At 35.3% G+C, this 15,559-nt stretch overlaps 1 protein-coding gene across 10 annotated transcripts in view; it reads left to right on the top strand.

The window, feature by feature from the left end:
• kmr (kramer) overlaps positions 1–15,559 on the top strand; it is a 1,522,801-nt gene that overhangs the window by 1,474,743 nt on the left and 32,499 nt on the right. For 9 of the 10 annotated variants that reach the window (XM_069824286.1, XM_069824284.1, XM_069824281.1 and 6 more), the window contains one exon: positions 1,629–1,844. The exons of the other annotated variant lie outside the window; for it this stretch is intronic. In XM_069824286.1, coding sequence (XP_069680387.1) covers positions 1,629–1,844 — 216 coding nt within the window. The remainder of the gene's footprint in view (positions 1–1,628; positions 1,845–15,559) is intronic. 10 annotated transcript variants of the gene reach the window in all.

The following is a 15,559-nucleotide window of genomic DNA, read 5'->3' as shown; positions in this document are numbered from 1 at the left end:
AAAATGAAATCTTCGTTGGATTGTGGTCCCTTTCTTTGCCAAAGGTGTGCATTTTTATTTCCTACCAATCCACAATGAGAAGGTATCCATTGTAAAGTAACTATAGTCACAATGCTGTTATTCCCAGCGTGTCTCCTCCTCTTTGCTTACGTCTTAGGAAATGAAGGCTCTATAAAGTCTAGGTAGGTAGTATCATTCGCCATTTTTGTTCTTTCGCTGCCGAGCTACCATACGAGGAATCTATTTGCCACACCGTTAAACATTATCATGTCGTAGCTCCTATGATAATAAATCAAACGCACTGTAATTCAGCAAATAATTGTGCGGAAAATTACGTCCTCATGTGCTTTCTGCAAACGCCAACGAAAGAGCCAAAATGGCGGGCGATTATATTAAGTATTTATCGAGCCTTAGGAAATGCATAATGTCTTCATCAGCGAATCACAAGACGCACACATTTAAATGTAGTCAACCTGCAATGTGATTGGCTGCCGGAAATTAGACCGACGAGATTATAATAGACTCCACCATATCAGACTCTAAATACAAACGCTCAGCAAATTTACATTTTCGGGAGCTATTTAATGAGATTGTGTGTTCTCCCAAGTTTTAAATCATGATGTACGAAGTGAGTTAATGACCCCCTATTATAATGCAATCTAATTATCCTACCATATAAGATAATTAATTAATTAATGGCTTCATATTTTTTCTGATAGATTTCTGCAGTCCAACCAAAATGGAGCAGGTACTAGTTTTATAAATCCTTAGATTATATGGATGGATGAGTTGATGAAGCCATGTGTTCGACACTTCTAAATCTGTTGTACCAGAGCTCTTATTTGCAATAAGCTGTTATATTCAGTGATTCTAAAGCAGCTATTACTGCTATAACAACCAATCTGTCACCTAAAAGTAAAAAAAAATAACTGATTATTGGAAAATTATACACCATCTGTTGAAGTTTAATGAAAGAATAATTTTTCAATGGGTACCGACATTCTGTGGATTATCTGGTAATAAAGCTGCCAATTGTCATGCTAAGAAAGGAAGTAATATCCTACAAAATCCCATGTCAACTTTATCATTTCATCAATTAAAAGTTTAATCAAAATACTAAGATATAATATCTTACCATTTGCACAAAATTTCAAATAACAAAAGATGGGAGGTCTCAATCTACAACAAAATATTATAATTTCTGGGTATCCTTTCGATTACTCACAGGGCATGACTGTTTGTCAAATTATTTGAACAAAATTGGAATTATTTCTTCACATTTTTGTCCATTGTGCAATCTTCAAATGGATCAGAACCATCTTCAGCGATGTCTAGCCTTTTTCCCTAATTAAACCCATTATATGTGACAAATATTGGAGAGCAAGAGAGTTAATGGCTTTATTGCCAAGAACTCAGCATTGGTTAACAACAATAAAAACAATACCGGTATATTAAAAATCCAGGACAAATGACTTTGTTGCCAATCATCCGTCATTAGACAATAACAACAACATATTAAAAATGATTAAGTTGAACGGACAAGGAACAAAAATATCATTGATAAGTTTCACTGCATGTGATTATGTACAGATTGACTTAGTGTCCCGACATCTTTGTTCATAATGCAGCTGACCAAAACATCTATGAAGGATCCATTGTGGATGGCGAAGATCTTGTGCCTCCTCCACTTCCAGCTCCCCCTGAATTGCCCCCTGATTACCCACCACCTCCTCCCCCACCACCGTCAGAAGAAGCCATGATGAATGGTGGGATTGGAATTGGACCACAATACTGCACGCAAATGGACATCAGTGAGGCGGACGATCGCATGAAACGGTTTTATGGTATGCCCTGTTCTTTGTCTTAACATCTGTTTGTTTTATGTGTAGCAAATGTTGAGAAGTGCATGCAGCATTCATGAATGTTACATGTTGTAAAAAAGATTGTACCATGTTCATTACTGAGTCTTGGTAAAGTGATGTTACATGTTCTTCTGTTTGTGTCATAAAAGAAATCCTAGATTTGGTGTCATATGACAGACGTAAGTTCTTGAACAGAATTCACTCAGTCAGTAGAGTTATATGTGTGAGATCTCTAGAAGAGAAGAGGATTTTTGTTGCACAGAGGGAGTCATATGTATGTTTAAATATGTTGTGTGTGCGCGTACATGTGTGTTTGCATTCGTGTTTGTGCATGTGTGTTTTTTCTCCCCACCTGAATAAAATATAGTCGAACCTGCATAAAAACCAGTATTACAATGATAAATTTGATGGTCCTGGCGTATTTCCTATTTTCAATATGTTTTATCCATAATTACGATGATTAACTCATGGAGAGCCCCAATGTAACAATAAAAGTATTACAATCAGGGCCGGATATTTATGGAGATCACGAAAATCACGACATAATAGATATACAATATATTTTTGCTCATCTTTACGAATTAAGTGATTCTGATTAATAATATGCGGATAAAACAATCGCGACAAATCGCGAAATAGAGTTATAATAGCGAACAACATTCCGGAATTATTACCATTGCGTCGTTTTATAGTGAATTTCATATTCTTAATTTTTTTTCGGATTTTTTTTTTCACTTGAATTTGTTACAGTATATAGTATATCCAGTAGGCTACATTATATGGTATTCCAAGTGTTCTGATTACATTAGTGAACTCAAAAGATGGAGAATTCAACATTTCACTAATAATTTGAAAGTGTTCATTTGAGGGCTGCAATTTTTTTTTTTTTTTTTTTGTAATGAATATGTGTTAAATGCAGTCTCAATCCAACAAATATTGTCTATCGGCCATACTGCACCTTTGCCAGAATCGAACGAACCTTTAATGCTAATTATTTGGAAAGTAATATCCTTACTGAGTTAATATTCCAATTTCAAAATAATTATATTTTCCAAAATTTCCATTAATCTCCACCAAGAGTACAAATCAATCTCCAAGAATCTCTGCCAAACCAGTATTAAAAAACACAAATGATCAAATTATTCTCCATAAATACATGCCCCTGATTATAATATAGCCTATTGTTAGTTCACATGGTTTTCGTATTCAATATTTTACTTTTCACTTGGTATCACTGCCTTAAAAATGTTTTGCGTTATTTCATGTATCCTCTTTCATACTTTTTTTTCATATTCATATTCATTTATTACGTCCAACTGATCACATACGTGATATGGGACATGTCAAAAGTACACATAATTATTAAGCTAATTAAAATACAACATAGTACATTACCCAAATATAACATACAGAATTTCAACATTAACAAATAACAACCACAAGAACAGATGTAACACCTGACAAGAAAAATCACATTTCATTTAACAGTTTGAAGTCAATTTCGACCAAGACATGAGAAGACATTCCTTCTCTAAGTCAGGATCTCTGTTTCCTTGCGGAAGAGGAAGTAAAATGTTTCAAGTAAGACGTTCTTTTTGTATTTAGTTATGCCACTTTTCAATAAATTCTGTAAAAGCAGTTTTTGATTAAAATTTTGTAAAGAGCTTTCGTAAATTTTTGATGTGCAGATATTTCTTTAAGATAATTTGGTAGGCTATTTATTATACGTAAGAAGACCAGCATGAATTAAACTATTTTTATATAGAGTTGTGTTAAAACTTTCAATAATAATATGATCTTTTGTTGATCGATCCTTGCATTCTGTGCAAGGAGTGTGTTAAAATAGAACTCTACCTGATTGAAGGGCGTGTGATCCTTAACAGGATTTGCTTTTATGGTTCTTGTCACAGGCACCTTTCATATTTGAGTTTACTTGTTAATGATGACAGGCGTAACACGGAAACAAAAATGTTTGGAGACTAAATTAGCTGCATTTAGTGATTTAGATAGAGATTGAAGTGGCTGAAAGATATGGGTTTGCGCAGTCAGCACTTGCAACATTAATAAGGAAACTCAAGGGCATAGAGGACAACGTCTCGCAAATGGTAAAATTAATCTTGAACATAAACATTTTAAAAACAGCAGAAGCAGATGGTGTTGGCATTGCTATCTTTAAGTAGTTTAATGTCTTTAGTGTACCGCCAGACCATCTGATTGTGCTTGAAACAATAAGAAATATATTTGTTACTGAAAACCTTACAACCAAAAGACAGAGAGTTACGTACTGATTAAAAAATAAAGTCATGTTTGGGAGTTGTTTTCTATTCTCACTGGAAGAAAGGTAATTCGTGGATCTCAACCAAAAAGGGACTTTCGAGCAGTCAGTGGACGCAAGCCATTAAGATGAACTGTAATACAATACCTGTACGTACTCTCCCTGGTAGAACTCTTGACTCAACCCGTTGCAGAAGATGCGATGAGCAAGAAACGCTTCCTCACGTCTTGGGTTTCTGCCATCATGGAGAATGCTGAATCAACAGACATAATACGGTTCGTTCTCTCATCGCAGCTTCAATCCGTCAGAATGCTTCCTATGAGGTTTATGAGGAGGTTGGTTGCGTCTCTTCTGATGGCTCTACTAGACGGGCTGATATCATCATAATTGATCGGCAGAAGGATAAGGGTGTCATTCTTGATCCCACAATCCATTTTGAGATGCATGAGCAACAGCCACAAGAGGTGTGTCGTGAAAAACAAGTCATTTATGAGCCTTGTTGTCAGCATCTTGGAGCACAATACCACATCACACATTGGACAGTTTTTGGGCTCATGTTCGGTGCCCGTGGCACAATCCCACGTGAAACTTTAAATCAACTTAAACGATATAAAATTTCTGATGCAACGATTGATGCCATAGGATCTCACGTGTTAAAATCATCTTTAGCTATAATTAGTAATCATTTGTACCCAACAAAATTTTTATTGTAAATGATTTCCTACGTTTTCTTATCTTAATGTTTTTTTTTTCTTTCCAAATGTCACAAAATTGTTTTGTTTACTTATTATTCTTTATGAATTGATTAGTAGGCCGCTCTATCGAACCCTTATTTAGGGCGGCTTTTGTTTAAACAAATTTCATTCATGAATTTGTACGGCACATAGATAATCAAATGGTGAATGAATATTATTTCAAAGTGTATAATGCTGTTTTATACTTACTTCTATTACCACTATATTATCTTTCAGAATATAAGTAAAATTTATATCAATGCAACAATAATGCTGATATAGCAATAAAAATTTCCTAGTCCCCAGAAAATTGTTGTATCGAGGTTTGAAATTCCCTGTAATGAAGAATATAGAAAATAACTGCTCTTGTGTTAAATGGACGAACAGATATCATTTCTCAGTAAATCTTGCCAAATTGAACTGTAAATTGAGTCTTCACCACTCCATCTGCCTGACTCGTTGTGTTCAGCGATTTCTCCTAAACTATTAGTAGACTTCTATTCACACATTACCTTCAAAATTACAACAGTAATTATTCTACAGTTGTTTCTTTCGTGTTAAGTTGATCTTAGAAATAATATGATCCCAATGAAGGAGGTCGTAGAATGACCACGTAATCAGGTAAGGTGAAGGAATCCCTTGATGCTGTGTAGTGTATGGAGACATGGAGATAGAGCTCTCAGGCTTTCTTGACTTTGGCACGAGAAGAATGTGCTGTGCTCAACACCATGCTCTGTCTGCCATTTTACCCCCAGTAAAAGCTGGTACTCAATTTGAGGAGACACTGATTACATCCCTGAGATATGTTGGAAGTTTTGATGATGAGAAAAATCTGCCACCACTTGGATGCGAACTCGGGACATTCCAATCAGGGTCTGTTGCTTTACCAACTGTGCTTAACATGATACCAGTCTACCAACTTGCCTACAGCTACAAGTGTAGTAGTATTTTAATGTTTCTGAGGGGCCATGGGCAGTGGCGTAGCCAGACTAATTATTTTGGGTGGGCCAGATTAATTTTTTTGGATTTAAAAAGTACCTGACCCATCTCCTGATAATGCCGCTGCCGTCAACTCTCTTGAGCTCATTCTCGGAAGTGTTATTTAATAACATGCAAAATTATGATAAACAGCCATGCAAGGCATAAGTTACCTATACAAACGCTTCATAAGGTGAACTGGAGCTGTCGAGATTTCCTAGCAACGAATCTGGCGATTGCTGATGATGGATCCTTCAACAAATCCCAACTTTTCTCCCTCTCAATGGATAGAATTGCTAGATTACAAAGCCTGGTACTTGACATGTTTGTCGAATTTTTCTTCGTTTCAGAGCTTTGTAAAGTTTTATATCATTGCCTTAATGAAGGACGAACATTTACTAATATCCATTTTTGGAGAATGAAGTGCTTCCGATAATGAATTTGCAAGAGCAAGAATATCGTCTAAACATACCAAATAAAATAAGGTGTCAAATTTTCCTTGCTGATGTAACAATTCAGTAGCCTCCACAGCTTCCTTCTCTTTATCACTATCAGACACTTTTTTAGGCCCAATCCAACACAGTTAAATTGGATGTTGAAGAAATGAACGCATTTTTGACTTCTTACCTTAATGTTATCAACTGTAACTACTGCTCTGGATCCGTGATTTAGTTTTAATGTTGAGTATTTTCCATAAAAAACGCAAAAATTCGCGTATTTTTTGGGTGTTTGGGTGGGCCTGGGCCCACCTGGCCCACCCGCTGGCTACGCCACTGGCCATGGGTAAGGGAATAAGGCAAGTTTATGCACATAGAATCAAATTTATTAGCTTTATCATGTGATAAAAAGGAAAATAACACGAAGCCTCCTAAAATCGATCACAGAGTAGAATGGCAATGACTCTCTGTTATGTAAATCTTTAAAATATGTCAGTAACAGAAAAAGAAATTATATTTGAGCAGAACACCAATGTGCTGAGTACATTAAGAGCAGTGATCTTCCGGGAAGTTTCTAGGTCCTTGTATACCCTGAGAGATAAAGCATCTGAAGCATATGACTTGACTGATCACTCATACTTTTTTTAGTGCTATGCAGTAGCGGCTGGTGGTCAAAATAATGAGTGTGCTACAATTTCTATATTGGCCTACTGTATAGGCCTACACTTATATGTATTTATCTTAATTTGAGTTTCGCCTAGTGATGAAATATGAAGTCCATACGACGTTCTTTCGTACTGCAGAACTTGTCATTTAGTGTTAAACCCTTCCATCTTGGACATCATACTCTTTTCTATTGACAGTATTGCAAGAGCAGTGAGACGATCCTGGGACATAGTGTTCCTTAAAAACGTTTTTATGCGTTTCAAGCAATAAAAAAACCTTTCTGCCTCAGCAGTGATCATTGGTGTTGTAACCAAAATATTTAACAACTTCGTTACTTCACAGAATGGATCCTGTAAATTGTTGGAAACAATGTATTGTAACAATTGAACAGCCATCTATATTTCGGAAGTCAGGTCTTCCGTATAGAAATCCAAGTTGTATCTGGAACACTCTTTGTTCAGCATAGTATAGCTGTTGACAGCAACTTCAACAGGTAGATGGCAGCAGCAGTCGGACACTTGAATTACCAAATACATTGTAAATAGTTCCGAGTTCCTTCACAAACAAGCATTCTTTCATTATGCTTTACTTTTGCAATCTCCAAGCTGTGTAGTGCCGAAGCTGACTACAGCACTTTCCCGCGTAAAAATAGCCAATCAGAGCAGTGATTTCAGCTTCGCAAATGCGCATAATTGGTATTCTCATGTGGAGTTCTGAGTAGCACAACGAACCCCCTGAGGCACCAAAGAGCGAAGAGTGAAGACTAAACACTCTACAACGCATCATGAACATAACCACGGGAAATTGTCAAATGACAGATTAAATACTTTGGTATAGTAGCCTCGTTTAATTATTAGGCAGCAGCATTCCTTTTAAGATTTGTAGGTCTTTATTGCATGCACCGATAATAAAATGAAAATGCGACGTTGTCACGTCTTGTTTGTTGCTATATATTAATATAACATGGAGTATTGGAGCGGCCTTCAAAAGACTTGATGACAATGGGCAGCGCGACATAATTAAAATTATTGAAACTACAAAGCTTCCGTCCATACACTCCGCGAGGAGTATTGGAGCGGCCTTCAAAAGACTTGACGACAATGGACAGCGCGACATAATTAAAATTATTGAAACTACAAAGCTTCCGTCCTCTTTGATACCGCTAGCCTACTAATTGAACGTGGCCACTATATTACAAATACATTATTTGAGCAAAAATTATCATTGTGCTGTAGCACTGTAGCACATAAGGACGGGCCGCCCCTGCTGCTATGTTAAGAAGCTGAGAGCTGTATGCATCCACCACATTCATAATTGTTCCTTGCATGCAGAATTACTTCACCTGTTACGTTTCTCATAAGAGTTTTGGGAAAGCTGTTGGAATTCTTATAAGCTGATTTTCTGAAAGACAGTAAACAACATGAGAAAATAGTGAACTTGTCTGTATGTATGCATGTTTGTGAACTGGCACAACTAATGTATATGGCAAATGACATTTCAGTACCGTTAAGGTAAGTGCATGTTTAAACACTTACAAACTCTTTCTAAATACAGTGTACGAAGCACAAAAATCATTCAGTAATTATTCTTCACCTTTTTCCTGTTCATTGGAGTTGTTGTCCTTACGTGTAGAACAGAATTAACATTGGGATCACCTAGAACGTTGGCTTTTGGAGAGGAAGACTCTGGCTCTAATTAAATATGTGATAAACAAAGATGATGACAGGGAAGGTTTTCTTGAAATATTGTCATATATATCTTTTCCATCATTCTCAATGACAGCTCGTGAACAAAATCAGGTGTGTGCTACTGTTATTCCAGTAGGCAGCCCAAGAAATAATTTGGAATTGTTTTATTGTTTTAGATGTCCCTTAATAACCATTATTTAATTCCCTGCAATTCCATTGCTGCACTGAGTACGTACTAGAAACAACGTGCAAAAGTCGCAGGATATCATCGCAATATTCAGAGGTTTTACTTCCATCTTGTGTTCTCAAGTGAGGTTAAATGCGCCACAAGACATTCTCCAATGCTTACAAATCAAACTGGACGTGGAATCTATTTGCAAACCAGGAAAGTCCTTCAAAAACCTATCGACTGAAGCATACCTTAAATTAATAGAAAGGATTAAAAGGCAAGAAACCAACCCAGAAAACCCAAAACTGTTGACATTAAAAACCATAACCAGAATATTCCCAGCTGACACATGGCTTCACAGCTACACTGATGGTTCCATGATAGCAAAGGAGGAACTGGAGCCAGGATTTACAGAACACTATTCTCTCACTACATTCCAGCTGGAGAATGTAACACAAACTTCTCAGCAGAAATAGAAACAATAGACTTTGCTCTGAAATAGTCACAAAGGTATAATATCTCTTAAGTTTAAATAGTTAACACAGTACAGTCAACTCTGGTTATAGTGAACCTTTATGGACCAGCATATTTCGTTCACTATATCCGAGGTTCACTAAATCCGAAGTGTCTCTCCCCTAATCTTAAATGACAGAAATGAATTAAATTGTGAACAAGAAAGTAAAATGCTATACAGTAATTAAAATATTTCATTTTTGTATAATGGATTACACTGTATACTGTTACTCACAGTTCATTTACTTAAACTGTCGACCCACGTCCACTTGTGGAAGACCACGTTCAGTGTCACTTACAATATTCACCTGGCATTAGAAAACAACAACAACATATTCGCCTTATCTTCCAAAGAAACCACTTTACGCTTCAACATTTTTATACAACACATTCACTGTTCGAACACTAGAAACAGACTGATCAGGTAGAAATGACAAACACTGTTATGGTGTGACTGCGTACTGAGCCTTGGAATTTCCCAGGGCACTTGATGAAAACTGGGAAGGGGTTGATGGAGTTTGAAAGCCATCGGAATCTTACCTTCATTTATGCTCTGAACATAATGTCCATCCCCTTTTAATGAAAGAAGGTAATTTCATTTTCCGTTGTTTCGATGCTGTCAAAATGGAAGTGTTTCTGAGAACAAAGGCAATCCTTTGACGGTGGAGAATTAGAAATAACAGTAGAGTAGTGTACCTGAGAACAGAATGGCAACCCTTCGATGGTGGAGTGAGACAAGGTCGTCACGCATTGCCTGGATTTACAGTACAGCTCATTGTCTAGAATCACTAATCCTATCTTTATCCTTTGACTGAAGGATTAAGAAACTTAGAATGTTGTTCTCAACACATTCTTTCAATTTTATACAAGAAGGTCTGACTTCAAATAAGAATTTGTCAGGATACAACTCTTGTAACTTCAATTTTTAAGGTTCGTTATAACCGAAGCGAGGGTTTACTATAAACGGAAATATTAATGTACTTTTTAATGTATGCAGGTCGGGACCAACGATTTAGGTACCGGTACACTATAGCCAAATGTTCACTATAACCGAGTTCACTATATCCAGAGTTGACTGTATATTATTAAAATTGTTAATTTAACAAGTTTTAACATATTATTATCATTATTAATTAAAATATACCAGTAATTACCACGTTAAGTGAAAATCAGTCTAACTACTAATTATATCATTCTTACAAATAGGCCTACCTTTCTTTTGCAAAGCCACAAAATTTCCATTGATGAGCTTTCCAATTGCTCCAACACCTAAGCAAGTATCTACAACATGCAATAGCATAAAGAAGAATACCATTTGCTACAGCTGATATAATCAAACTCCTGTACCAACCACCAACCATTAGCTTGTCGATGTGGCTAGCAACAGGCTTTAGAAACCATATCTACAACTATTGTCAGGTTCTGTGAGTAAACCAAGTAATTTTTTAGACATACTTTCTATACCGTAGGTACTATTTCATTTTTCATTATTTTGTCGCGATAAATTCAAGAAAATTATCTTTTAAATCCAACTCTTAAGAAATCATTCTATGCAATTCTGGCATAACTTGACTCGTGGATCATAAGTATGAACAAAATCCGCCAAATAATGTAGGCAGAAAGGTTGCATACAGACGAGCAGAAATTGAAGATGTGTAAATACCTAAAAATTTCGGAAATGGATTGTTATAGCATCACAATATTTTATCTGTACTTCGTACAGTTAGCTAGTTAAAAAAAAAAAAAAAAAGAGAGAGAGAATTAGGACTCACTGTAGCAAACAAATAATGACAATCGTTATGTTCATAATCATACTTACTTACTTACTTACTTACTGGCTTTTAAGGAACCCGGAGGTTCATTGCCGCTTTCACATAAGCCTGCCATTGGTCCCTATCCTGAGCAAGAGTAATCCAGTCTCTACCATCATATCCCACCTCCCTCAAATCCATTTTAATATTATCCTCCCATCTACGTCTCGGCTTCCCCAAAGGTCTTTTTCCCTCTGGTCTCCCAACTAACATTCTATATGCATTTCTGGATTCGCCCATACGTGCTACATGCCCTGCCCATCTCAAACGTCTGGATTTAATATTCCTAATTATGTCAGGTGAAGAATACAATGCGTGCAGTTTTATGTTGTGTAACTTTCTCCATTCTCCTGTAACTTCATCCCTCTTAGCCCCAAATATTTTCCTAAGCACCTTATTCTCAAACACCCTTAACTTATATTCCTTTCTCAAAGTGAGAGTCCAAGTTTCACAACCATAAAGAACAACCGGTAATATAACTGTTTTATAAATTTTAACTTTCAGATTTTTTGACAGCAGCCTGGATGATAAAAGCTTCTCAAGCGAATAATAATAGGCATTGCCCATATTTATTCTGTGTTTAATTTCCTCCTGAGTATCATTTATATTTGTTACTGTTGCTCCCAGGTATTTGAATTTTCCCACCTCTTCAAAGGATAAATTTCCAATTTTTATATTTCCAGTTCGAACAATATTCTCGTCACGAGACATAATCATATACTTTGTCTTTTCGGGATTTACTTCCAAACCTATCTCTTTACTTGCTTCAAGTAAAATTCCCGTGTTTTCCCTAATCGTTTTCTCCTAACATATTCACGTCATCTGCATAGACAAGCAGCTGATGTAACCCGTTCAATTCCGAACCCACTCTGTTATCCTGGACTTTACTAATGGCATACTCTAGAGCAAAGTTAAAAAGTAAAGGTGATAGTGCATCTCCTTGCCTTAGTCCACAGTGAATTGACCTATACAGACTCTGCTGTACGTTTCACTGAGACACATTTTAATTAATCGAACTAATTTCTTGGGAATACCAAATTCAATAAGAATATTATATAAAACTTCTCTCTTAACTGAGTCATATACCTTTTTGAAATCTATGAATAACTGATGCACTGTACCCTTATACCTACTTCCATTTTTTCTCCATTATCTGTCGAATACAAAATATCTGATCAATAGTTGATCTATTACGCCTAAAACCACACTGATGATCCCCAATAATTTCATCTACATATGGAGTTAATCTTCTCAAAAGAATATTGGATAAAATTTTGTACGACGTCAACAAAATTGATATTCCTCGAAAGTTACTACAGTTAGTCTGATAAATAACTGCTAATGAATTCATACTTCAGTCGAAAATTTTTAAGACATAAAATTTTAACTTAAAATATTAGAGGAGCATCGTTTAAAAACCTATTAATTCCACGAGTGGAAGAAATTGAATTTGATACCATTTGCTCTTACTTTATAATTTCTTTCATGCTGTGAAGTCTGATCGTTTCAAGTCATCATATTTGTAAGCCGTGAAGCAAATGCTTAAAAATGGTTGTGTGTAGTATAATGAAAATTTGTCTAGTTTATGTGTAATTCAGTTTTTCGTAAAAAAATTGTCTCTTGGAAATAATACGATTTGAACTGATGCTCCCCATATACTTGTATGCGAATTGCTTTGCAAAATGAACATACCAGTAACAAAACAGAGCACAATAGAAACTTTATTTTTCTGCAAGAAGTTAATATCACTAAAATTATGATTGCTAGGGTACGGATTTTTAGGTCGTTAAAATGTAATTTTAGGTGCCTAAAATAGACTTAAAAAGTGTAGGAAATAGTCTAAAGAATTGAAAATAGGCTCTAACAGAAAATAATGTTTTCTTTAAAAACATGTTCCAAACCATCGGGAATTCACTTCTAGAATTTAATAATTTTAAATGCTTATACACTGTTACCACTACTAAAAGCACAAGAACAACAAATATCTAACTACTTAGTTATACATAAACTAAACAATTAAAAAATGTGAAAAATAAGTTAGATATAAATTCAGTACACAAACAAGTTAAATATAATCAATTTTTACCAAGCCTTGTCCGTTAATGTCCATAATTAGCTTCACAACAAATTACTAATACTTTTTTGTAAATTTTCAACTAAAAAGCAATCCCTTCTGTCACTCAACACTACAATTTGTATGCTGAAAATGAACGCTTCACATCTACTGAAGTAACAGGAGCGCATTTCAATTTTGACACTAGTTGGACAGGAATGTTACATTGTAAATCCGTGTTCTTCCCTGCTAGGATATCTGAAGCAGTACGCAGGTCCTTCAGTCCTACATTTCTCTGCAGAACTTGCTCCAGCTTATCCTGTACCGGTATTTTTTTTCCAACAGAACCAGGAACCCATTTCGAATTTAAAAAACAAATTTTCGAAATAAGAATGGGTGTTTTGACCTATTAGAGATAAAACATACTTAATAGGTCAAAATAGGCATTTTTAGGTGCTATTAAAATATCAATTTTAGGTATAGTTTTATATGAAATGTGTACTTGCAAGTTTTTATGAACTTATCTTCTAACGATTAAAATATGCTTCTACCTAAAATCCGAAGTCTAATGATTGCATTGAAATCATCTAAAGATGAAAGATTTCTTTATGAATTAATTTTCAAAATTAATGTAATACTAACCATTACGAGAGTAAAGTAAAAATAAAAGAGCTGAAATTACGCAAGAAGAAATCTGGAATAGAAGAGATTTGAAACAAGTAGTGTGCAAAATGGTTTGGTACGAAATCATTGTCCTTCTGTGAAAGTCACAAAATATAAAGCCTTCATTTCTTTCTTGAACTAATTATCTAAAACTATTAATCAAATACGTTACCACTATACAAACCTCGTTGATAACAGCCAGTGTGCGATCTGCTAACAGTCTCGTCCCTTTCTGTTCTGTGTAGCATGTTGTAATGATGATATTGAGGTCACTGTTATTAGCAGATGCAAATGAACCATTTAAGCATAATGTGTTTAATTTATGCTGCCACACAACTAAGCGAGATAATAACTTGGGTAGGTCAGAGAGGGCTCGTAATGGTTATAATTATTTCTAGTTAGAAAGGAACCTTGTTGAGCAATTAATACTTCAATACAAGTGAGTCCTTTAAACAAAATGAAGCTGAAAGTATCAGCAAGACGAAGTTTGTGTTAGTGGCAACTTCAACAAGGATTTTATTTATTGCGTCAAATTCTCATTTGAAAGTGGATGTAATGGAAGTTATTTATCAGGCTCTGTTATCAACTATATTGCCACTACACTATGTGAGGGCCAGCATGTTTGGTTGATAGTTAAATACCTAGGAACAAAGGAACGATATTATCCATAACCATCAACTGCTGACTGAGATTTCAGGTGACTTAGTTTGTAAATAAAAAAATGTTTGCATGTATGTTTGTGTATGTTGTCTGTGATTGTAGTTTTTACCTCCTATTTAATTAATTTTACTTCTCAGTAAAAAATTTACTATCTCTCCAAATTTTTTATTTCTCTGTGAACTAACGCATTTTGAAACATTCTTGTTGGTTATTAAATTATGTTCAGAGTTGTTAAATATTTTGATTCAGTGTAAACAATCATTCTTTTCGTGAATTTTTCCATTACTTCTTTCTCTCTGGCACAAATATCATTATCGAACCATTTTGAAGCTGTTGTTTTTGTTATTATTATTATTATTATTATTATTATTATTATTATTATTATTATTTATAGACTCTTCTTTCTTTTTGTGTTTTATATACGAAATTTGTTTGGAAATGCTGTTCAAACTAAGTTGTAATTTGATTCTATTTTCAACAGTATTCATGAAAAAAAAAATTTCGAATTTTCCTTTTTTTTTAATTGTAATATTTATTCCTAGCAACATAAGAGTATTTTTATTCCATTTGGAACTGATTTTCTACTAAACTATCATAACTCATTTTTAATACAATAATTTTAAATATTATTAAGTTCAATCTATCTATTCAGAGAAGGGGCATAGACTCGGGATTGCCCTCGAACATAGGCCGCTTGGGTGGGCCCATTATACTATCCAGAATGAAATCGTGTGCATGCCATAAGGCCCCCTGCAGGCTGCCCCCGAACTCCCCTGCAGCCTACAGAATCCTTCTACTTTTCCATGTAGGCATCACCACGATTCCTCAACTCCAGTCTTAAGAGCTATCATGAGCTCATGGTATATAGCACTACCATCAGCAACTAATAACCACATACCACAGGGTCCAAGTTCTGTGGCAGTCTGCAGTCAATGTAATAAGTTAGTGAAATAATAAAGTAAGCATTGTGATCATATAACTGCAAAGTGGCTTGCAGTCCTAACGAGTAAGAAATGGTATAAATAATTTTAGGGGTTGGACGCACTATTT

The sequence above is a fragment of the Periplaneta americana genome, chromosome 4 (assembly GCF_040183065.1).
Source record: "Periplaneta americana isolate PAMFEO1 chromosome 4, P.americana_PAMFEO1_priV1, whole genome shotgun sequence".
NCBI classification, from domain to species: Eukaryota; Metazoa; Arthropoda; class Insecta; order Blattodea; family Blattidae; genus Periplaneta; species Periplaneta americana.
The sequence above is the reverse complement of the archived record's forward strand: the minus strand, read 5'-3'. Positions and strand labels throughout refer to the sequence as shown.